The sequence below is a fragment of the Cryptotermes secundus genome, unplaced genomic scaffold (genome assembly GCF_002891405.2).
Source record: "Cryptotermes secundus unplaced genomic scaffold, Csec_1.0 scaffold169, whole genome shotgun sequence".
Lineage (NCBI taxonomy): Eukaryota > Metazoa > Arthropoda > Insecta > Blattodea > Kalotermitidae > Cryptotermes > Cryptotermes secundus.
In genome coordinates this window covers 501643-525801 of record NW_019734311.1, presented here as the reverse complement: position 1 = coordinate 525801, position 24159 = coordinate 501643, and the positions used below count along the sequence as shown (strand labels likewise).

The window sequence follows — 24159 nt, the reverse complement described above, 5'->3', positions numbered from 1 at the left end:
AAGCCATGAAGGGCATAGCGTTGTGAGTTTGTTAAAATTACTCTAAATTCTTTAAAGCGAAGAAGTAAGAAGGACACGAACCAAGTTGCTTCTAGATTTTAACTTAACCTTTTTTAACAATACTTTATAAATAGACTAATTATAATAAATTAGAAATATTTTAACAAAGTAATGCACATCGTAGTAATTATTACAGAATAATATTTTATATCTATGACATTGTAATAGTAATTTCTGCAAGTACTGATAATGACAAATGGCATTGTAATAGTAGTTTCCTTATGTACTGACAATATCCTTCTGAAGATGGTCGCTCCGACCGAAACATGTAAAGGATGAAAGATTAAATAACAAAACATTTATCAATCACACTGGACGGCGTTAATAATTTTTATACTATTAATAGTGTGACAGACCAGGATGAACCAAGTCCAATACATAAAATAGTAAAATTATCGCAAAAATATTATAATTTGAGTATTCAGAATAGCTTATCTGAGACCTCAGAAGGGATATGGAAATCAGATGACAATTTTACAGTAAAATAAATGGCATCATTCAGAGAAATTCTGGCAAAGAAATGTTATCAGCAACAAATATAAAAGTACGTGTATATATTACAGTAAAAAAAATTCCAAATATGAAGTGAGATTATGTATTTAGGAAACGGTGCCAAAGTTCTGGAAGTAACACAAATTGGGTTCCTACAACCTTTACAAGACTAGATCACCGGCGGAATGCAGGTATCAAGGAGAAAATAATAATGTATATATCAGAGAAACAGGATTGTCAAAATGTGGGCTACAGCGCATATGCCGCACAGAAGCAAACGCAGTAAGATATGTAACACAGCCAATGGGCACGAGGACTTTACGACAAGTGTAGTGAACACTTCAGTCGCCGCCCTGTTTCCATAACCACAATCTTGAGTTTCGAATTGACTTCCCCCAAATCAGTTTGGGCTGAATGGCAAGGTGAAGTTGTCCCTGTGTTTAAGCACCAAATTGTGAAGGAATAAGAGGGAGTGGCAGTAAAGCTCCAAGCATTCTTTCCGAGCAGGCTTATTCAGGCATTAACGCATCGGTTTTGTATTCAAGAGGTACCAGGTTAGAATCTCAGCCGTGATACCAACTATCCTGACTGAGGTTTTTCGTGAATTTTCCCAATAACTCCAAGCGAATCCTGGGATAGTATCTTGAAAGAGGCCACACCAGATTCTTTTCACTTCCTTTCCAATACATCTTTCTTAATCTTCCTATAAATCGATGCTGAATAGTCTGAGATACTGACAGAGCCTAATGAGCTCAGCCTCTGCACGGAATGCAGATGAATGGCCTACTTTACAGCCTTACCCAGTGGAAATGAGAAACTGGATGCTCGCCACAACCAAACTAGGAACCGAAACCCTTTCTGCAAATCGTACCAAGTCACTTTAGAGCTGTCCCGTCTCATGTCAGTGTTCTGAAATACCTGCACGCTATCATGATTAGAAATTTATAGCCATCCATGGGAACTGTAAATAAGATAGTGAAGTCATAAATAAAAGTTTTGATATGTACACGTGGTGATGACAGTGGATAATTCTGACACCTCTACCAGCGATACGTCGAGCCGATCAACGTCGGAAGTATCTGTCGGCCTCGCTCTCAGACTTGGGCCTTATCGAAGATTTGTTGTAGGTTCTTCTGGAGGTATCAGAGTCGGAGTTCATCACCTTCTCTGCTTCAGGCTTCGGCATGACTTCCACGTAAGGTTCCACCGCAGGTCTAGCTAAAGGTTCCATGTCAGGCTTCACTAAAGCCTCGGCCTCAGAATAGAGGGAGAACTGAGGTGGGATGAACCAGCCTTTCAGAGGGTAACCTGGTTCATTGTGCATTGCAATATCCAAACCTGCAGGGCAGATCAGTCTAATTAACAAAGTGGCACCCGAGGTTTTGTATGGGCGTGAAACTTCGTCTCTGACGTAAGGGAGGAACATACACGTTATATGAGAGCAGGGTGCTGAGGAGAACATTTGGAAAGAGGAGGGGCTAGGAGAAAACTACACAATGAGGAGCTTCATAACTTGCACTCTTCTCCAAGTATAATTAGATTGATCAAGTCAGGGAGGATGAGATGGGCAAAGCATGTAGCTTGCATTGGGAGAAGAGGTATGCATACAGTGTTTTGGTGGGAAAACCAGAAGGAAAGAGCACTAGGAAAACCTACACGTTGGTGGGAAAGAACATTAAAATGGATCTTAAGGAAATAGGATGAGGTGGTCTGGATTAATCTGGCTTAGGATAGGGACCAGTAGCGGGCTCTTGTGAACAGAGTAATTAACCTTTGGATTCCATAAATTGTTGGGAAATTATTGGGTAGCTGGTAGCGTCTCAAGGACCCGGTTGGTTGGCAGTGTCGCTCAGCCGATGCCTCACAGTTTCTGAAGAGCTTAATCATCTATATAATATAAAATCCTTCTGCATTCACCTTTGGGACTGTCTGCCCAGCAAAACCATTGCCTCACCAGTGAATAATGCAGTTGTGGTATGTAATACTGATCCCAGCCCAAGAACTAAACTTCACTACAATAACAGGGTACATATTAGACGCTGTTCACTTGGTTATCCCAGCAGCAATAAAACTTGCTTCTTCCGCTTACCCCACCCACCCACCAACATTCCACCTCATTTTCCTAGCTTCTGTGGTCTCAGCGCAGAATTTTGCAGTGTACGTCCACCGATAGGAAGCTATATGCCGTTTAATGCATAGAGCGATCTTCTTGGTAGTTACAAGCGTTATTACCATGCAGCGCGATGGCGGTAAATAATAAAAAAGATGAGTGATGTCACATCCTTACATATTTAGAAAGTGAATGCAGTGCTGTTTCTCGCAGTGCGCGGGTTCCCATGTGTCAGTTCAGATACCTAAGGACCCTGCTACTGTTCATACTTTTTTATTAAAGAAGTTTTCGAATGTAAATCTGAGCTGACAGTTATGTNTTTTTTTTTCAGTAAAGTTTGTTCTATGATAAACCTGGAGAAGGACATGTGATTTAGCTAGTACTGTGAATGTTTTATAGCATAGCTGTAAAAATTACTACTTTATATCTATGGAGTTTTAATTTATCTTAGTGATAAGATACTTATTCTATTCGGAGGCATTAGTAGGTAAGTCAAGTGCGATTATTATTATTTCCATGTACGTGTATATCCACCCGACAATATGATCAATAATGGCAATAGAAATGATAATTGTGTTAAGGATACAAGCTGGAAACAGGGCTTACTTCGCAAATCTTAGTACAGCAAAGCTACAAGCACACAAAACATTAACAAGACCTGTTGCTACACACGGGGCACAAACATGGACCTTAACAGTGACAGAAGAGAATGCACTGAGAATGTTTGAGAGGAAAATAACACGCAAAATATACGGACCAGTGATGGAAAATAGTATATGGAGGATAAGATACAATGAAGAGATAAACACATTACTGAAAGGAGAAGATATAGTAAGATTTATCAAGTCACAGAGAATAAGATGGTTGGGACATGTATAAAGAATGGAAGATAATGCAATGCCAAAGAGAATGTTAAAAGGAAGGCTATATTCCAAAAGAAGAAGAGGAAGATCCAGGATTAGATGGCTAGACAATGTTGAAAACGACCGAAGATGAAGGTGAAAGGATGGATAGAGAAGATGAAGAATAGAGAGCAGTGGAGACTGGTTGTAGAGGAGGCCAAGGCTCACCCAGGGCTGTAGCGCCGAGTGGCAGGTATCCGCCTGATAATGTAGGAGACTTCACGACATAAATTACTATGCATTCTTGGCACGATGGCCACAAAATGAACCATATAGGGCTGGTTATCCGAATATATCAACTCGAAAACCGCTGGAAGTATTTTGATGGAATCTGGAAACTTGCGCTTTGTAATTTCCTACAGTCAAGAATACCAGCATGCCGGTCAGAGTAGCCGCGCATGATTCGGGAGACGGGCTAGGGTTAATTTCACCACAAACGCATGAGCTGACTCCAATTTTGCGACCCACACACGGACGAGTTTGGTTCAATGGAACCTGAGTCGAGTCGGACTGCCGAGCCAGATTCGTACGTGCATGGGCCCCCTAAGGCATGAACTGTCTTCGCTCGCTCGGAAGCCGGGATTGTGGGTTCGAATCCCACTTAAGGCATGGATGTTTTATGTGTGTATGCGTTTATTCTGTGTTTGTGTTGTCCTGTGTTTAGGTAGTGGCGTTTCGACGGGCTAATGAGTCCTGCCGTCTGTGAAAAATGATTACGGAACTGAAAAAGAGGCTTGGGCCCTGAATGGGCCGGAAGAGCCATTGAACAAAAGCCACAAATTTGTGAGGTGGAAGTGATAACCGCCGCTTAATGTAGAGTTTTACAATTATTTTAGGTAATAGAACTTGGAAGCCGATCACAGTGGCCGCGCGGTCTAATTTCCAAAAATTCAAATAGGTCTTATTCGGTGTTATGATGATCCCTTCTCACCATTGCATTTAGCGTCCTTAAACTGCGGACGGAGAAGACAGCCTCTAATATGGAGGGCAATAACTCAGTAATTTGTTAAGTTCTTAAATAATATAATAAAATAAGTAATAAAACACATACAACGAAATATGTAGAAGCACTTATCGTAAAGATTTTCCGACCAATTTCGCCATCATGTTTGAAGAAGATGAAAGCGTAAATACGTTGCTGGGGAATAGGACACCCGCGGTTCATGGACCACATGCTGTCGGCTGAATATTCCTGCTTTATATAGTATGAATATCGTAAGAAAACACCGCCTTAATAAGTCCATAATAGAATTAATCACTCACCTTTCAATTCCTCTTCCTCGGTAACGCGGAGTTTCCCGCTACGTTTCAGAAGTCCGAACATCAAGCAGGACCACACAGACCCCCACAATATTATTACAGATGCTCCCACAATTCTGTGCCACAGCAGCTGAAAATAAAGAAAGCCCTATGTGAAGGTCATGTCTCTTCGTCTGCCTGTCACCTAGTATCAGCGCATGAACCATTGAACGGTTTTTCTTAAAATTAGACACGGGAGACTTTCATTAGAAGTTACTGGGTGATGTCGATTTTCGGCCATTTTTTTTTCCCCTTGGCACTACAGCCCCAGTGGGCCTAGGCGTTCACTCCGTTCACTTCGGTTTTTCTAGATCTTACATATACGGTAGGACCCCTTGGGCGAGTGATCAGCTCGTTGCAAGGCCTCTACCTGTAGACAAACACAGAAAAAGGCACACAAACATCCATGCCCTGAGTGGGATTCGAACCCACGATCCCGGCTTCCGAGCGAGCGATGACAATGCATGCCTTAGACCGCTCGGCTACCGTGACCGGCCAATTTTCGGCCATACCCATCTGTAATAAAGCCCAATTCGCATGAGGTCATAAGTTAATTTCATTTATCCCTTAGACCGTGTCACAGATTTTGTTGAAATTCCATTAAGGAGACTTTCACTAGGTTGCATTTTCATAAATTTAAGTAAGCATAAAAACTTCCAAGAAAGCCGTTGGTGATTCGACATACCACATTATAGAAAACATCCGTTCCAGTCTTCTTAGTGAAAATGATAAATCGTTGAGTAATGGCAGGCCATGCATGACATCCTTTACTTTATCATCATACATGTGAGTCACTGGAAAACTTCGTCAAGAATGCGACCACCTAGGCCTACTGATGTTTGTGTCAGTCAGAATATGACATTATTGTCTGTATCACCAGCCATATGAAAAAAGTGAGAGGGAACGTTTAGGCAACTCAGTTTACCTCAAAATTGATGTTGGCAGCACTGAAATGTTGGCGGACATAAATTATTATAAGCACTCTCATTTATGTCTAGTTGGTTTGAGTTGACATGTGAGTGATGGCACTGTTGTGGTACGTTTAGCATAGCTGTATCGTTGATAAAATGCACTAAATACAATCTACCAGTTTGGCATGGTCAGAGGGTGCCATCAAGCAGTGAAAATTATGGAGGCATGATAGATCCGTAGGTACATAACTGTATAAGCAAGAGGAAAGTTGAGTGCGGGCGGGTGTTAAGGATGATGCCTCATCGATTGATCATGTGTTAAAGTCAAGAAGCACCGCGGTAGCCGTATCCTGGAAAACGGATAAATTTACTCAATTGCTACTATACACATCTGGCAACAGAACATTGTTGTTGTCAATACCAGTCTGCCTTCGAACTTTGACACTCACTATTGTATTGGTTATCTGAGCTCGCTACATTTCAGAGCAAGTCTTACGTACACGTCATGTCATTCAGTTTGTGACCGTTGTCGAAAAGTGTAATTTGATTGCCTTTTATGTTTTACTTGTCTTCCTAACTCTCAAATTTGAATTGTGAAACCTCTAAACTGCTTACATTTTTGTCTCATTTGCCTGATACTGTATCTTTGGCAATGATGCATTAATCGTATAGTAATGTTTTGTCTGAATTATGAAATTAGTTGGGTGTTACGACTCAAATGCAGAAAATATTCTCCCTTATTTTACAACACGCCATGTCATGTCTTACAACCATGGTAAGCAGAAAGTTTACATTCTGTTACGGTTTCTTGTATCGATGCGGTATTAATGTGTGAATCTGTGACGTGCGCTGGAAATGATACTTTATTGAGTAGCTTCTGCTGGACTCCATTACCAAGCCGGACTCGTAGCTGGCGCCAAACACTATTCCTCCATTGCCAAACAGCGACGCAGACAGAAGACCCCAGAATCCGCCACCGAAGTGAACAGCTACGGCATCTAGCGGATCATCAACTGTGAAGTGGAATGTTAGATGTCACCAGCAGTTATGTCAGATTCATCATTATAGCATGCCTTCAACTACACAAACGAAAGCCACTTGTACGATATCAGGGCATGTTGGATGTGGGAAAAACACATTAAGGAAGCAGCAGATCTCAATAAGGAATCTAAAATAAATAAAAAATGAGAACCAGTAAATGTTTCGCCACGGACGGCTCAAAAATGGAAAACAAACCATTCGTAAGATTTGCGTCGATAGTATAAGTGATGGTATTAACTGGAAATACAGGATAGCTAGGATAGCATCCACATTCACAGCGAAAGCACTAGCAATTGGCGAAACACTAGATATCATCCAAAAAATAGACTCGGAGCAAAATTTCGCGATTTTTCTCAGACTCTGAAAGCGTGCTAAAAGGAATTAGTAACACATCTACAATGAAGACCGCATCGCACGTTGCTCATATGTTGAGGCTGGAATCGCGGGGAGAATAATTCAATATTACTGGATCCCGGGGCACTGCGGAGTTGTTGTTGTTGTTGTTATTGTTATTAGAGGGGGTGGGTTTCCCCATGCACCTCGACCAGTTTGATCTATTGTGCGTCCCCCTATGATCTACCAGTCTCTATACCCTACCGGTACTGGTGCTTACCATCTGTCCCGACTCAGCCAGCGAGGTCGGCCTGTACTGGCTCAGAGGTATGTCGATGCTAATGTGAGAGCTGACTCGGAGGCAAATCAGTCAATCACAGAAGGCAGAGACAGTCAACTGTTGTTACCAATGGCAGATCTTAAGCGTGTAAAATAAACTCGACAAATATCATAACTCGAGGTCTGCTGTTGGGATTCATTGCGCTGACCACGCGACACCCTCTATCCGCTAAAGTTGGCACTAACTTCGCCGACAAGCGGCGGTCGCTTCGTCTGTATAGTTCGCTTGCGGACTAAAACCACGGAGTTTGTTTTAGGTCTGGGTACATACTGACATTACGCTTAATTTATTTATATACTGTGAGCTTAGCCGCAGGTTTTATTTCTAAAATGTTAAAATATTAGAATAATAACCACCAGTGGCGGCTCGTAGCTAAAATTAGTGGGGGTGCTGGTCCAGAAGCGCACAGTTCCATACAAAGATTTGGCTACTGACATTAAGCTTAAGGATTATATATTGTATTGTACAAGTATAAAGAAAGAATTAAAGAAAAAAGGACTCATTATATAAATGTTATCGATAATATCATGTGGAAATGGGGGGCGCTGCAGTTCCGCAGTGCATATACACGAGCCGCCCCTGACAACCATGCAATACAGTAATGGAATCTCTGTTACGACACTGACAATTTGTAAGCGTAATTGCATGGGACGTGATTTTAGAGCATTCTAGTTTAAATAAATGTTACGGTGTACTCCGTCTTTACGCCTGTGTGGGCAAAATGCAAAGTAAATACATGTGTAGGCATAAACATTCATATCATGAAATTTTATTATGGTTTCGAGAAGTATGGATAAGCATTCGGCTTGGTGGATTGTGAGGGTCGATCAAATGAAACCCGCTCGCATGTTCGGCCGTGTTCGGCCCCTCTCAATAAATCACTGAAGGGCCGTAGATGAATGTTAGAGGCGTCAAGGACATGTTGATGCAGTGATTCCAATAGGGCCTATGAAATTCTAGCGGAAGGAAGTCGTTGGGAAGTTTGCCTCAGCGACTATGAGCAGTCTCTATTCATTCGTTCAGAACAGTCTTCATATATTTTAATTTATGTCTCAGTGTTTAGCTGGAGTCAGATATGAAACATTCTGATTCTTTTTCCCTTCAGAATTCGCCGATTTCCGCACTAATATTTTAGTGCGTATTGCTTAAGTGGTCCGTTGATACGAGTAATTACATCCTATAGTTGTGGGAAGCATGTCTATAGATGGCCTGAAAGTGGTACTCACGTTTAATCCACAGCACGGCGTAGTGAATCCCCAGGTAAAGCGGCGCCATCAGGGCTCCGGACACGAAACTTGCCCACATGGCCATGACGTCAGCTCCAGCACACACGGACACCTGGCAGATGGAGACTGTGGTTAGTGACGTCATGGTGAGATAGCAAGAATTATATTCTGTTTCATCACTCAACGAACTCCATGGAGTAGAGTCCTGCTTCAGAAGGCGCAATTGCTTGATTTGTCAAAGAATTACCAGCAGGTTTACCACCGTGTTCACAAAAGCCCGTTACTGGATTCCATTCCCAACCAATTTAATCCATTTATCACCCTTACACCCTTGACCGGGAGCCGGGATAGTTCAGTCTGTATAGCAACTGGCTACGGAGTGGACGGCAGAAGGGTCACGGTTCGAGTCCCGGTAGGGGTAGGAATTTTCTCTTGTCCACAGCGTCCAGACCGGAGCTGGGGTTCACCCAGCCTGCTATCCAATGGGCACCAGGGAATCTTTCTCCGAGGGTAAAGCGGCCGGAGCGTGAAGCTCACCACTCATCTCCAACTAGTGTCGAGGTCAAGAATACGTTGATCTATACATCCATCCCTCATTTTTTTTTCCTGTGGCGCTACAGCTCCAATTTGGGCCTAGGCCTACCTCCATGAAACTCTCCGTTTTACTTCGGTTTACTAGATCTTACACATACGGTAGGACTCCTTGGGCGAGTGATCAGCTCGTCGCTAGGCCTCTATCTGTAGACAAACACAGAAAAACGCACACAAACATCCATGCCCTGAGTGGGATTCGAACCCACGATCGCGGTTTCCGAGCGAGCGAAGACAGTGCATGCCTTAGACCGCTCGGCTACCGTGACCGGCATCCATCCCGCATACGACTACGTAATCATGGCGTAGTGCTTAATTTGTTAAGCATAGGGATAACTTTACCTTCAGAAAGCGCTCATGTCGCATTTCAATAATGTCTGCGAAACCGTGTATGGGATATCTGGAAAAGTCAGTCTATAGCCTCACGTAAACCGGGCTTTTTTGCGCACCAATAAGACAGAGAATCCAGATGGCTTGGCAAGTTTTACTGGAAGAATCCATATGGGACTTTATGAAAACCTATTCAACAGTTTAAGCACTGAAACTGGGTGGCAGACAAGCATACGTTTACTTCTCACGTACCCAGAAGGTTCATTCCCTTGTCCATAGGCACTTCTCCATATAAAGCTTCATCTTATACTTTGTAAAGTAAGGCCTAATAATTAAGGCTAGACCTACTGGACAATCGGCAGTGTTAGACCTAACCTCATCTCAATATTTCAGACTCTTTCACAAATAAAATCACTATCTGATGTTCCTGTTAGTCTGTGAGGGTCAGAAGTACAGGACACAGCTTCATGTATCTTGTAACATTTATCTGTGCAAGTTTGCCGAATACGCACCATGCCAGCTAGAGCTGCATTCAGTGTGAGACTGAAGGACCAGGCCGATTTCCCGCCAAATCCAAGTTTGCACATCCCCAGCATTACGATGCTCCCACCACTGCCTCCCAGAATCGTGTTGATAATGACTCGAGCGATGACAAACTGGTCCCCAGGTTTTGACATCGAACCAATGGACCCGCCATTGAAAGCCAGAAATCCTGCTATAAGGATCATTCCGCCAATACCTGTGAGCTGTAGAAAGACGTCTTTACAGGTAAAATTATCCTCTTCAGGTAACTTCGGTAGTCTGAACATAAGTTGTCATTCACGAAAACTTGACATTTGCAATATCAGTGGTCTCTTATTTGATCTGATTTTTCTCATATCCGTGACTGCGAAGATTACCATCTTCCGAATGTGATACCGTGTGGTTCATTAAGTAACGGGCTACACAACGTCACATACCAGAAAATAATACTATGGCATGTAGACCCGTTGCAAGGCAACTACCGAGAAATAAGCAACTATACAACGACCGTTACTAAGCAGAGGTCCATAAACAGCAATAGAGAAAAGGTGTTTTCTATTCGGTCCTTGCCGAGATGTTATAAGCGGAACAAGTCAGTGAGTGAGGAGTTAATGAGTGAGATTGACGACTGCTGCAGTTCAGTCGTTGTGAGCTGTTGCTGTTAGAAGCAGGTAGCTGAGGTCGCGAACCGTTCGGGAACCCACAGGAAGAGGAACGTCCGCCGTTTAAACACGCTACCAAGTAACGGCAGTGAAAACGTGACTGTGGACACTAGTGTGTGTGTATAACAGTTAAATGTGAAACGTAGTCACACGTTATATCAAAAACTCTAATAAATCCTATCATCAGTCAAAAACCTATCTATAGTCACACTCATACACGTGAGAGTAATCTTCGAGTATCTTTCAACAGTTTATTCTTGGTAGGATGGTGTGTATTGACAAGATAATGCAAGTGTGCTTACCGGGACTGAGTGCCCCACTAGTTCTTCCTTCTCTGAGCTATTAAATTTATTCTCGAATCTTCCGAGTCGGGGTCCCAGGAAGAGAGCCCCGAAGAATGAGCAGACTCCTCCAATGAGATGGATCGGCCCGCAACCAGAGAAGTCCACGTAGCCCAGTTTATACAGCCAGCCTTCTTCTGTCCAGACCCAGTGAGTTACAGGAGGATACACAAAGCCTGAAATTACACAGACTCTCTACTTTCTAGAGCAATAATAACTTAATAAGAACCAAATTTATAGAATTTCTTTAGATCCCTTTTGGAAAAAATGTCTGTTCGTGTTTCAGCCTTGATGTAAATTGCCTGCAGTTTTCAGGCTCCTTTCCTTCCTGACTTTTTTTTTTTATTATCACGTGTCGTAGATGCATGCACTATCGCAAGTACATTACTTCGTTGTCACCGTCGCTGTCGGATCGAAGTTCAGCGCAGGCGTCGATTGAGGCGTCAGCCAGTAAATAAGTTAAACAGCAAACAATAAAGATGATGCGGCCGTGGGTTTAGGCGTCAACCCAATCCCCCCCCCCCTTTTCTTTTGCTTCTCTGTGGTTTTGGCATTCTCCATTTTATTCTAAAAAATATTCGATATTTCTTGATTCCGAATCGTCAGCGTTAGTAACGACATTGTTGGCCTCATGTACGTTTCTAAGATTCCTGCAGCCCATTTGCATCTACATAATCCACCTTGCTCTTTAAGCTGATCTGTTGTAAGTTGCGCCGCTGGATATTCGGCTGGTTATCATAGGTTCTGATAACGGTTAGATCATCTCAAGTTAAGTTTGCTGCCTTAATTTATGATGGTTAAAGTAGAATTTAGGAGCCGGGATAGCGCAGTGGGTGTAGCGACTGGCTACGGGCTGGACCACCAAGGAGTCGGAGTTCGAATCCCGGTAGGGTCAAGAATTTTGTCTTCTGCACGTCCATTGCCAATGATTCATAATGGTATTGTGACATGATGCCTGAAAGCCGGTATAATGAGGCCAGAGCGGAAGTCCGTTGCTAGCCAACGGTTCGCCAAAACACCTTCCCGCAACAACGAACAGACGCGGGAGTCAATTGCTAGTGATCGGTTCGCCAAAAACACCTTCCCGCAGTAACGAACAGACGCGGAAGTCCATTGCTAGCTAGTGGTTCGGTAAGCATGTTTCCGTGACAACAGACAGACATTTTCCTACATAAGGATCCGTTTAGAGAAGAACGGCCCAGTCGGAAAGGAGCCGACATCTGAGAATTCAGTTCAGTTCAAGAGAGCTCAATGATTCAGCTTCAGTTCATTGGTGAGAAGTCGAGTGTTCAGCTGTGGAGTGTTAACGAGCGGACAACGGAAGCTGAAGAAGTGACCGATTCGTAAATCAGAACCAAGTCAGTCACAGCGGAAGAGAAGACGCAGTCCAGTAAGGAATGGAGTGAATCTTAGACAGTCATTAACTGTGAGCTGTTATGATTGGTTGTAATTGTAACAGAAGCGCCAGTAAATCTAATCATTCAATCCAGAACCCATTATTTTTCGTCACGCAAACCCCTCGTACGTTGACAGGACGATACACTGGTTAATCTGCAACCCAGTTGTTACTTAGAATAACTTAAATGACATGATGCATTCATAAGTGTACCTGATATGACGAAACTGTACGTAATGTAGGCAATATAGTTGCACCTTTCGGCCACGGCTCCAGACACGATCGTGGCAGCAGTAGCGGCGAATATACATTGGAAGAACCAATTAGCCATCTTGCCATAATCAATCCCAATTCCAGCCCAGTGAGTATAACCAATCACCGAGTTACCTTCTCCATAAGCCAGCGCGAAGCCAAACAGCCAGTAGGCCACTGAGCTGATGACTGAAACAGAAGAAAACTGTGTATAGCTCAGATCGGAGTTCGGCAGTCACGTGTAACAAACGTACACATTTTAGCTGGCTCTTATATCCAAGCTGTCGAATTTCAGAACTGCAATACTGTATAATCCCGGTCTACAAAACCGAGATTAACGGCCATGGGGATCCGTTGCGCTGATCATGTGACACCCTCTATCCGCAAAAGTTGGCACTAACTTCACCGACAAACGGTGGTCGCTCGGTCGGTATGGTTCGCTTGCGGATTACAGGCTACGAAATTTAATACTCTATAATTTATTATATTCTAAAGCAGCCGTGTCCTGCGCGGGGCCCTCGATATATTTTTCTGGCGCCCTCCGTAACCACATAATTGAGCCGGTTTTTAATATTAATTCAAACTGTAAGACAAGAGACATTTTTGAACGTCTGAGTACTGTTAAATATTTTCGAAAAATTTTATTATTATTATTATTATTATTATTATTATTATTGGTAGTAGTAGTAGTAGTAGTAGTAGTAGTAGTAGTGTGGTGGCGCCCGCACCTCCTTAGGCATCAGTGAATTGTGCCCGAGTACATAAGAAAGTTGGACAGCGCTGTTCTAAAGGGTTCTGACGATGGTGGATGGCACACAGAATTACTGGGTTTTTGGACTTCTTCCATCATCCGGAATTCTAGGTAATAAGAGGATACGACGTTTCGGAAACTGGATCCTTTTCCGTCTTCAGGTGAGAAAGAAAGACACCTGCTCAGTTGGGCCCCTTAGAAAGAGCTAATCTGAATCACTGGACTAAAGTAGGTGTCTTCCTTTCTCACCTGAAGATGGAAACAGATCCAGTTTCCGAAACGTCGTGTCCTCTATTACCTAGAATTCCGGACGATGGAAAAACTAAAAAAAAAAAAATCAGTGTATAATCTATATAGCAGAAATGACATAACTGTGGCTCGCGAGTTCTGCGTGGCTCTTTTAAACTGTTAACACTCCTTCTGAAATATTATGCCAGTCCCTGTTTTTATATGTGAATTAAATATAACAAGATGTTCTGGGAAGAACTAATTGCCTATTTTCCTTGATTCGACAGATGACACATTGAAAAAGATGCGTCCAACAATTTTGTTTATTCGTTGACGCGGTAACGTTTATACTGTGTTGTTGCCTAGCAACAAGGAACTAACTCTATCGATTGGGCCCAACTGAGTAGCTTTTACCTGAAGACGGAGTCTCCAGTCTCCGAAACGTTGTGTTTTGAAAAATAAACAGGACGGCTTTTAGATAAAGACAAAATAATGGACAATGTCCAAAAACATAATTATTTGTACTAATGTGCCATCGTCACAAACTTTTAGATCTTACTGTACTGGTGTCGTTTGATGAAGAAAGAATAGAACATTTCTTAGTTATAACTATTCCCCCCGCCCCCTTGCATTTACCCCCTAAAATCGAGACTGATACTGGTATACTGCGCGGATAAGGAACAGAGCTGCACTGTTTTACACGTAGGTCATTAAATATATACGATGTACATTATCACAGTGGTTCTTTAACTTTTTATTCTACAGACCCCTGTTTCGCCGACCACTTAGCTGTGGGGGGTGGAAAGAATTTATTTTGGAAGAACAAAACTTCTGAAAGAAGAGCCTCTTCGCACACAATTAAGCATTTTTCTTCAAAATTTGGAATTATAATGCAAAGTTACAATTTTGATTTTATTTAAGAAAAAAAAGCAGATTTCTTTATTTTTCAAATTTAATAAATTACCAAACTTATATTTGCTGTCATAAAGCAAAGGCAAAGTTGTTCCTGTGCTTATCTAATTAAGCATTACGTCATGAAGGCGTATGGGGGAGTGGATGTATAGATCTACATTCTGTTTGGCACTAGTTGGAGGTAAGTGGTCAGCTTCATGCCCCAGCTGCCCTCCTTGGAAAGATCCCCCACTATCCATTGGATAGGAGGGTGGGTGGGCCCAGGACGTGCCTGGACGACTTGGAGGAGAGAAAATTCTTGACCCTACCACGACTCGAACTCCGACCCCTTGGTCGTCCAGCCCGTAGCCAGTCGCTATATCGTCTACGCTATCCCGGCTCCTTATTTGCTGTCATATTTTATTTTAATAAATAAATACAAAATCATTCATAGTAATAGGTAATAACATACGAGTAGCAAGGAACTTTTCTAACGTGCTAAACTCTTCTCGGGAGATCAGTCATGTCAACGTTGGATTTTATTTCGACATTGACACTTCTGAGTGCCCAACAAGATTTTAGCGCCTTGAGAGCTAAAAATCTTAGATAACTTTTTTATTATCGGCAGACTGCAAATCAGCTTTGAGTAACAAATAATAACAAATACAAACAAAACTTGCAAATATTATTCAGGGATATTTAAGAAAGCAGTCTTCTGGGATTTGGCACCGTGTATATGTGGTGTTAACCGACGTTTCGGAGGAACGTATCGCCTCCATCTTCAGGGTAGAAGAAAAAGTATAAGAAATCAGCAGTCTGCTTTTACCGTTCTCACGGTCTTGTCGCTTGCAGATTTCTTATACTTTTTCTTCTACCCTGAAGATGGAGGCGATACGTTCCTCCGAAACGTCGGTTAACACCACATATACACGGTGCCAAATCCCAGAAGACTGCTTTCTTCATAGTCACCGCCGTGAAAGCCTCAAATCTTACAGGGATATTTAATGTTTATTTAGTTAATGCGACAAATGATGCTTATTTTGAGATAACGTTAATATTGGAACGTCTAGTCCCAGCTTGGATAGTTGTAGCTTCAAATCTGATTTCACATCTAGCCTACTTCTCTTCTTTTAATTTTAAAGACTCAGAATCCAAATTCGCTGCAACGAGCTGTCGCAAAATTATTATTATTCCAAAATATTCAGACCGTATGTGCAGCCAAACGTTTCTTGCTGAATATTAATTTGGCGACCCATCCGATCCGAGTCCCCCAAAACTGTCGATATATTTTGATGGAAAGCTTACTGCGTTCTCTTCAATTTGTGCGATATTTACAAAGGGATTTCTGAGCCACACAATGAGTCGAAAATACTTTTCCAGTTGCTGAGAAAGATCTCGTAAATATATTTTTTCTCAGTTCTTCAGTAATTTCCTCTTGTATTCCTTCCTTGACCGTGCTTACGAAATTGGGAACTACTGTGAAAGAAAAGTAGTCTTTACGGTTGAGACGAGGGCCCCAATTCTCTAATTTCGATCGTAAAGCCTGGACTTTTTCATTAACATTATAGCATATCAGCTGAAAGCGGGAATAATTCAACCAGAAGAGACGTCCGTTACTAGGTTATGGCACAGTAAACAGTGACATAACAAGGGAATACGTCACGCCGAGCAACGTGACCAACGGGAGTACGGCTGGGAACGGCATTTTCTATGGAGTCCGCGCTGATAGTGATGTCATGAAACAAGAGAGAAACTGTTGGAAGCTGTGTTTTCTGTTAGGTCCGTTCCGAGGCCATATCACAAGGACTGTCGGTACACGAGCTAAATTGGAAAAATCTCTAGTTGTGGATCTCAAGGGGCCTAGCGCCAAGACGAACTGATTGGCGGGAAACCTCCAGTAGTAAAGTAACTTTGACTTTAAAGCGAATCAGTGATGACTCCCGTAGGACTCGCAAACAAGAATCAGCATGCTAGCAAGGACCAGCGGAAATTTACTGGAGTGGGCTGGTTAGCCATTCACTGGCAGATCACTCCCCAATAGTGGGGAGGTGATCTGTAGCAGACAGACCCCTCCTGTCGTCGAAGAAGACGCCCCATTTCGAAATACTTAAGAGTCTGCGAAGAAAAAAAATATTCATGGGTCCCGACGGGGCCCAAGACCAAGAACGGCTGTGATAGTGATGGCCAGAAGCAATTTGCTGGAGGGGGGGAGCCAGTCAGTCTTCCAAGGTGCACACCCCTCCGCGATTTGCACACGGCTTTCAACCTTCCCTCTGTATAGTATTATATAACAATATTGGTCAGGCAACAAGCAAAAGTCATACAAAATCATGAGAATAAACATTCGCGGTATAGAACTAGGCGAACCCAGACATAGAAAATATATGAGGCTTAAACTTGGCGGTGGTCAAGCTTACGACCGTTCAAGTGACTAAGGTGCCGTTGTAGCATAAGATACGTAAGATAAGCGTGGTATGCTCTGCAAAGCCTACACTGATAGAGGACTTATATATAGTGCAGAAAGCAACATTTTCAATAACATGCTATAAGTGCAATACGTAGGCTACGCTTGACGAAAGGCCAAGCATATTCATAAGAGAGAAACCCATCTTGTCGTCAGAGATGTTACATAAAGACTATGACCGCAAGGGTTCAGTTGAAATAAAAACTCTAGTCGTGGACCTCAATGGGCTTCGCGCAAAGGTGAACTGATTGGCGGTAAATCCGCCAGCCGTAATGTAACTTTGACTTTGACTTTGATGCCAGGCAGTCTTGAGGCGGCGGTTAGGGAGTACGGTTAGTGAGCCGTAAGGGCATGCGCAATAGCTCTTGTTAAAGCTTGTGACCAGGCGACACCTAGTTGGGAGGTGAGATAGCCACCAGCCAGCTAGGACAGAAGGCGCTGAACCCGGAAGTTGTCAGGTAATGGGGCTGGAAGCCGTTTCCTGACAACTGGTGAAGACACAGAAAGTTGAGAACAGACTAGTGCATGCTGTATTGAATTGTACAGTGTGTGAATTAGCGATAGCACTATAGTTACCTATATTTACAATCAGTAAGTGTTCAACAAATCCAATTATCAATCCGAACTCCGTCTATGATCACTCAGTCACGTGACAATATGAAATATATTCATATAGTTCTTCCTTGCAAAGGCCGTTAATCTCAGTTTTCTAGACCGGAACCGCTGTTTCCTTGAAATAACTCCTCAGTTATCCTCACGAGGCTGAATGGACCCCGTTCCAGACCCATTACTTCTCAGAAAATCTAGTAGCGCCGGGAATCGAACCCGGGACCTGAGGATCTGTAGACAGGAACTCTGACCACTAAACCACAGAGGCGGTCCAGGAGAGTTTCTGAAGCCATGAGAAATCATATAAGCGATTAGAGAAGTGAGAGATTGTAGATTCTGCGTAAAAATAAAAAAGACGAGTAGGAAATTTTCCCTGCAACAAGTAACGAATTTATGCATGAAACATAAGATCCTTATGATTACAGTATATTTCTTCGTCCGACGAAACATTCCTGTTACATAACCACGTAAAACAGAATAAGAGCAGGCAAAATAATACTTAACTTCATGATACAGAGTCCTTTTTCAAAAGCTGATAGTCGTTCAACTGGTAAATAACCTCCTTGCATTTTCTAACTAGCTGGCTTTGACCATAACGCTCTAATTCATATTCGGGAGGTGCAGGATTCGAATCTTGACCTAGACACCGTCTTTCCCTGCTGCCATTTTTCATACTGTTCCTCCATCCCTCCAGAGGAATGCCTGGATAGTACATAGTAACAGCACACGACCGCATCCTTCCACATTTTTCACATTCATCAATCATGTGTCATTAGACGCTCTATAATTCGAGCTACTGACTGCGCTGTTAAGGAGACCCTATTTGCATCTTATCCACCCCGGAGGCTTATTAACTTGTTCACATATCTTAGCCAGATAAATCGAGTCCACACCGTCTTTCTTAAGATCAGTTTCAATATTATCCTTTCATCTTCGACTAGGCACGGTCTCCTCCTTTCCTATTTTCAGACTCCTAGTGGTCTAGTGGTCAGCATTCCTGGCTACAGATCCAGAGGTCCGGGTTCGATTCCCGGAGCTAACAGGTTTTTTCTGAGAAGTAGTGGGTCTGGAACAGGGTGCACTCAGCCTCGTGACGATAACTGAGGAGCTATTTCAAGGAAATAGCGGCTCCAGTCTAGAAAACCGAAATTAACGGCCGTGGGGATTCGTTGCGCTAACCAGGCGACACCCTCTATCCGCAAAAGTTGGCACTAAACTTCGCCGAGAAGCGGCGGTCGCTCGGTCGGTATAGTTAGCTTGCGGACTAAAATTACGGAGTTTTTTTTTATTACCAGTTTACTGTAGGCCTGTATCTGCAAGGAAAGGACTGCGACACATCAGGTTCTGAAGCCCTGCAATTTGCTTAGTACTCACAGATGTCCATGAGGTTCTTCATCATAATGTTGGTAGTGTTCTTGGACCGCACTGCCCCAGCCTCCAGGCACGCAAACCCGCACTGCATAACTGCACAAACACGAGAATATCTGTGAAGTACCCGGGTTACTATAGTACCACCTACTGTAACATGGAAGAATCTCTGGAATTTGCTTACAGAATGTATTATATATTTCTTGTGATTCTCAAACAACTATTTCCCAGAACGACATTGAACTGTTAGGCTTTGTAATGGAAAGTCATTAATATAAGTAGTATGGTAAAAGCAGTAGTATTGGAGGCAGAAGCAATTTATATTAGCACAGTGATAGTAAACATGAAGTGTTAATATTAGTACGTAATGTCCATTGGACACGATCAGGAGCCAGTTTCATCCGCCTCCTTTTCTCTGAACCTGGCTCTCCGAGATCCAACTCCATGTTATCTTCCCATCTCCTTCTCAGTCACCAAAATTAACCTTTTGGATGAGGTTTAGAGACAGAATTCTGTGAGATTTTCATAACTACCCATCGCAGTCGCTCACCCAGCCCATCTGATTTCCGCTACATCACTACGGTACAAACTTTCGGTTACCTGTACATGCCACGAAGTTACTCTTTATGTACGAGCCTAAATTGCTCGTCTGCTTCGTCTATAGACTTGCTGAACGCTTTCTTTCAATTTTCCCTAATTCAATTTCTTGCCTAAAAATAAATTTTACACTAGTTCAGAATAACTGGCAAAATTTGTGATATTAAAAATTCATTATATTTTAGAGCATGGCTGTAGGAGTTAGCCTTACACAGCATGACTTGATTGGATACTGACAGTTAAGACGTATTTCTCGGTTCAAAATATAGAAGGCCTGAATGTCAGTTAACCTAAGACATTCTCTCTTATTAACGGTAATGTTCAGATTCAAACCTGCCAATCAATTTATAGAACGGTATCACAGTGTTGTGCGTTGAGCACTGAGCATTTCATTTCGAGCAATTTTTGTAGATTCAGTAAGTAATAAAGAAATTTGTAACGTTTTTTAGTGTACATTTTACTAACCTAGTTAGTTATTTATTTAGAGAAGGTGGGTTTTCCCATGCACCGCGACCAGGTTGATCTATTGTGCTTTCCTCTATGATATTCTACCAGTCTCTATACCCTACCGATAAATGGTGCGTACCATCGGTCCCGCCGAGCAAGCGAGTTCGGCCACTTGCTTAGCGGTGTCTATAATGCTTCCCCCATCTATCAGAGGCCTTAGAGACTATTGTTAGGCGGGAAACGTCCTGGAATTTGGCTCAGTGATCCCCTTTGGGGATATGAGGTTCTTTTACGTGCCGTAAAGTTACGACACGGGACACACAGCTTAAAGTCCCTCCCGGAGGACTTGTTCCCTGAATTTTTCCGCCCTTAAAAATTCGACGACCTCCGCCGGGTATTTGAACCCGCGTACTACGCGTCATGAGGTGGGAACGTTACCTCTAGACTACGGAGGCCGCTTTTTTACTAACCTAACTGATTTATGTGTGTAGGAGTCAGATGAATCAAGCGTTGTCGGTCTAAATTTCCAGATTGACTGATTTACTCTTGATTTAAGTAATAACGCGTTGGGGGCGCGCCATAGCTCAAGCGGTTAGTCGCTGGCTCCCTACCGCGGCGGCCCGGGTTCGATCCCGGGTCTGGTCGAGTGGGATTTGTGGTGGACAGATTGGCGCTGGGGCGGGTTTTCTCCGAGTACTTCGGTTTCTCCTGCCAATCTTCATTCCACAAAATTCTCCATCATCATAATCACCCGGAACAGGTACAATAGGCCAATCAGTGGCCGCAATGTCGAGTGGACCCAACTTGACTCCATTCCACACTAAGCGAAATACGAGTACATGGTGAGATGCCATCACACAACATCAAAACAACCAAGAATTACGTAACTTCAAATACAAGCAACCCGCTGGAGCAATATACAGCTTGTGCATCGAGGTCTTCTTTTTAAACGATGCCGTATTGGTCTGATCTGCCTATTGCTGTATGGGGTATAATTTCTTTACGCTGTATATTGCTCCAGCTCCACGTATCATATATGATAAACATTTGATTTTTTAGCGTGATGATATTGGTGATAATAAAAGACATTCATATTTCTGTGGACACCAAATGTCACAGTCGAGTGTGTAGCACTCCTGATTAATATTCGGGGACCACCCCTTGACGGCTGTCCACGATTGCTTATTAGCAGCTATCCTCCATCCGCAACCTGAGGACGCGCCATGCTGTGGTGAAAAGGGACACACCTAAGGGACCAATGGAGGGCTCTTGTGAACACGGTAATGAACCTTCGGGTTCCATAAAATTCTGGGAAGTTCTTGAGTAGCTGCACAATTGGCAGGTTCTCAAGAAGGACTCAGCTCCATGAGCGAGTGAGTTAGTGCCTTTACTCACAGCAGACGATGATCCCATTGGATATGACGAAGATGTCGTCAATGCTGCTCTTCAGATGCTCCATTTCCGTGCTGTTGCCCGCAGTTTCAGACAGGGGAGTACCATCGATGACGCTTTCCACGTACACCATTCGCGTATTATTTGTTGCCATTTTCACATTAGTGCTTCACATGTCAAGATCAAATCAATCTGAAGAAAGTAAATGGTATTAATGGACCGAAATTTTGATTCAATTTAAGTACTTAAGGATTCATTTTATGTTTGCACAACTGAATATCATGTTTTCAGAAGGTCTGTGGATACATTCGCAATCTCATGGCCTGTTTGAGGGTTGTCGGCTACCCTTCTTACAGACTTTTAGGGCTCTTCGCTACCTGAATAATCCCAATAGGCCTAGAAACAAAACCCAATGGGGAGAAATTTATGAGCCTCCTTTTGTAGTCCTCACCAAATAGTACCAGGGTGATGATCTGTAGCTCGTATGGGCGTAACGAGAAATATATACAGAGTTTAATTCGAAGTCGCATTGGAGACCTAGGCTTAGATATGATGATAATATTAAAACGAATATTAAATAAAATGCCTTGAGGATGTGGATTATATCTGATTGTTCGTTCTTGCGAACACTCTAATGATTCTTTGGGCTCCATGAAAGGTGGGAAATTTCTTGAATAGTTAATTTTGACTTCTCAAGTCAGTTAGTTACGGACATGAACATGAAAGATGTGTAAAAATTCCGAATTTATTTGATAAGGTATGTGTAAGTATTTCTGATACTTTGAAAATACTGTCTTTATCACTCGCGAATGCCACTTTCAGGCATATAGTTTCTTTAATCTGTGAAGTAGCGTGTTCAACTCTTCTGCAACAATACTGACTTACCTTAAGCCGACGTAAGCATTGTTGCGGCAAGACGACTTCCCCTGAAGTGTGTCGAAACACTGAAATACAGGTATTTCTGGCTGGTGTATATATATACATATATCCCTCTCAGATAGAAGTTTTTTTACCCTATAATGCATGTTTACCTCTGAGCCGGACGAAGTGGAGTCAAATTTATTATGATGGCTTGCTAATGGCACAGCCTTCCGAGCTAATTGCGAGGTGGGAAATACACACAACAGCTCGTGCTAATATGCCATATTCTGCAGACTGGTGCCTGGTCCTCTGTATGTATGCTGTGTTTTTTGTATATATTATCAGCGGGATTTAGAAATCTTCGTGAAGCTAATATCGGAAATGAGTAGATGACACTCCTGCATCGTGTGAGGGAGGGTCTGGATCGTCTTGATTCAGATTTTAGCATGGAAAACGGTATCATGGATGATGTTTATTATGACCTTCCTCAGTCGCTCCAGCAGATGACGGCATGGTCTCTCATTACCAAACTCCCGTATTCTTGATAATAACACAGCACAACACATTTTCTCTCTTTTTCGATTATGTGAGAAATAAATTGTTTTTAAGTTCGGTACACGCTTATCACAAAGATTAGAGTTATTAATTTGTAACAACACTTTTGTTGTTGTTCTCTACTATTGTTAGTACAAGATATATGCATGTTTATTACGCAGTTTGATATAATTACATTATTTGAATGAGTGATCATTTTCGGTAACTGAATATCTTATTCTTAGAGTGCGCTGAACAATAATTCTAACAACACTAAGATAGGAAGAAATACAAAGTGATAAAGCTCTCACGTCTGGCTCAAAATTTAATACAGATAAGTCTGTAAGAGGATGCAGTGTGCATTTAACAGGTGTGCCCGTCGATTAAATTAAAACTGAAATAATTAAACTGTCATAAACCCTCCCTTATAATAGTTACCAGTTAAATTCACATGCGACTATCTATTGTTAGGTTATGACACTCAGCTTGGCGAGAAGTCAGAACTATGTAGGCCTACTGAATGAACAAAGAAGCAAAGCCAATTTCGCTGTTATTAAACACTCTAAATCAAAATTGAATATACGCGATATAAACTGCTTCTTAACAAAGAAGCAAAGCCAATTTCGCTGTTATTAAACACTCTAGATCAAAATTGAATATACGCGATATAAACTGCTTCTTTGGCTTCGAAGTCGTATTGTGATACAGGAATGAATTAGAAGAATAACATAATAAAACATTCTTTATTGAGCTTAGATCAGAATTATTTTCTTTTAGTTCATTGCTGTATTACAATACGACTTCGAAGCATTTTGATATGTTCTGATAGTTGAGGAGAATGACATGGTCAGAGCATGTAGTACGCATGAGAGAGAAGGAGACTGCATGTAGGGGTTTCCTTGCCATTGAGAAGGAAACAGATCACTACGAAAAACTAAATTAGGGGGATGTTAGTTAGATGTATTCTGCAGGGCATATTGATTGTTGAACGCTGAAGCTAACTAATGTATTCAAGACACTCGCTTTCGAATACTTATGGGAAAGTACAAGGGATATAAAATGTGTGATTCATTTTTCTCTATAGCTTTTGTTCGGAAAATGATTCTCTACGACGAATGGTAAGCGAGAAAACTCGTAGAAATGCATATAGATCTTCTTTCAAGGTTGTCGTTAAAATTTCATGATCTAAATTAAAATCGAAATGGCTTA

General features: G+C 42.3%; 1 protein-coding gene across 2 annotated transcripts; it reads right to left on the bottom strand.

Annotated features, from left to right (window-relative positions):
- Positions 1-358: 358 nt before the first annotated feature.
- Positions 359-22510, bottom strand: LOC111868471 (putative ammonium transporter 1). Of its 2 annotated transcripts, XM_023859129.2 has the most exons (10): positions 22441-22510; positions 21559-21747; positions 19126-19215; positions 12770-12997; positions 11122-11336; positions 10148-10381; positions 8715-8826; positions 6669-6787; positions 4828-4954; positions 359-1890 (listed from the first exon to the last, which is right to left on the bottom strand). In XM_023859129.2, exons 2-10 carry the CDS (start codon positions 21707-21709, stop codon positions 1616-1618), a joined length of 1551 nt encoding a protein of 516 aa, XP_023714897.1. In that variant the 5' UTR covers positions 21710-21747; positions 22441-22510; the 3' UTR covers positions 359-1615. The 2 variants fall into 2 exon arrangements, with proteins under 2 accessions (XP_023714897.1, XP_023714898.1); XM_023859130.2 differs by lacking the exon at positions 12770-12997.
- Between the last annotated feature and the right edge of the window lie 1649 nt (positions 22511-24159).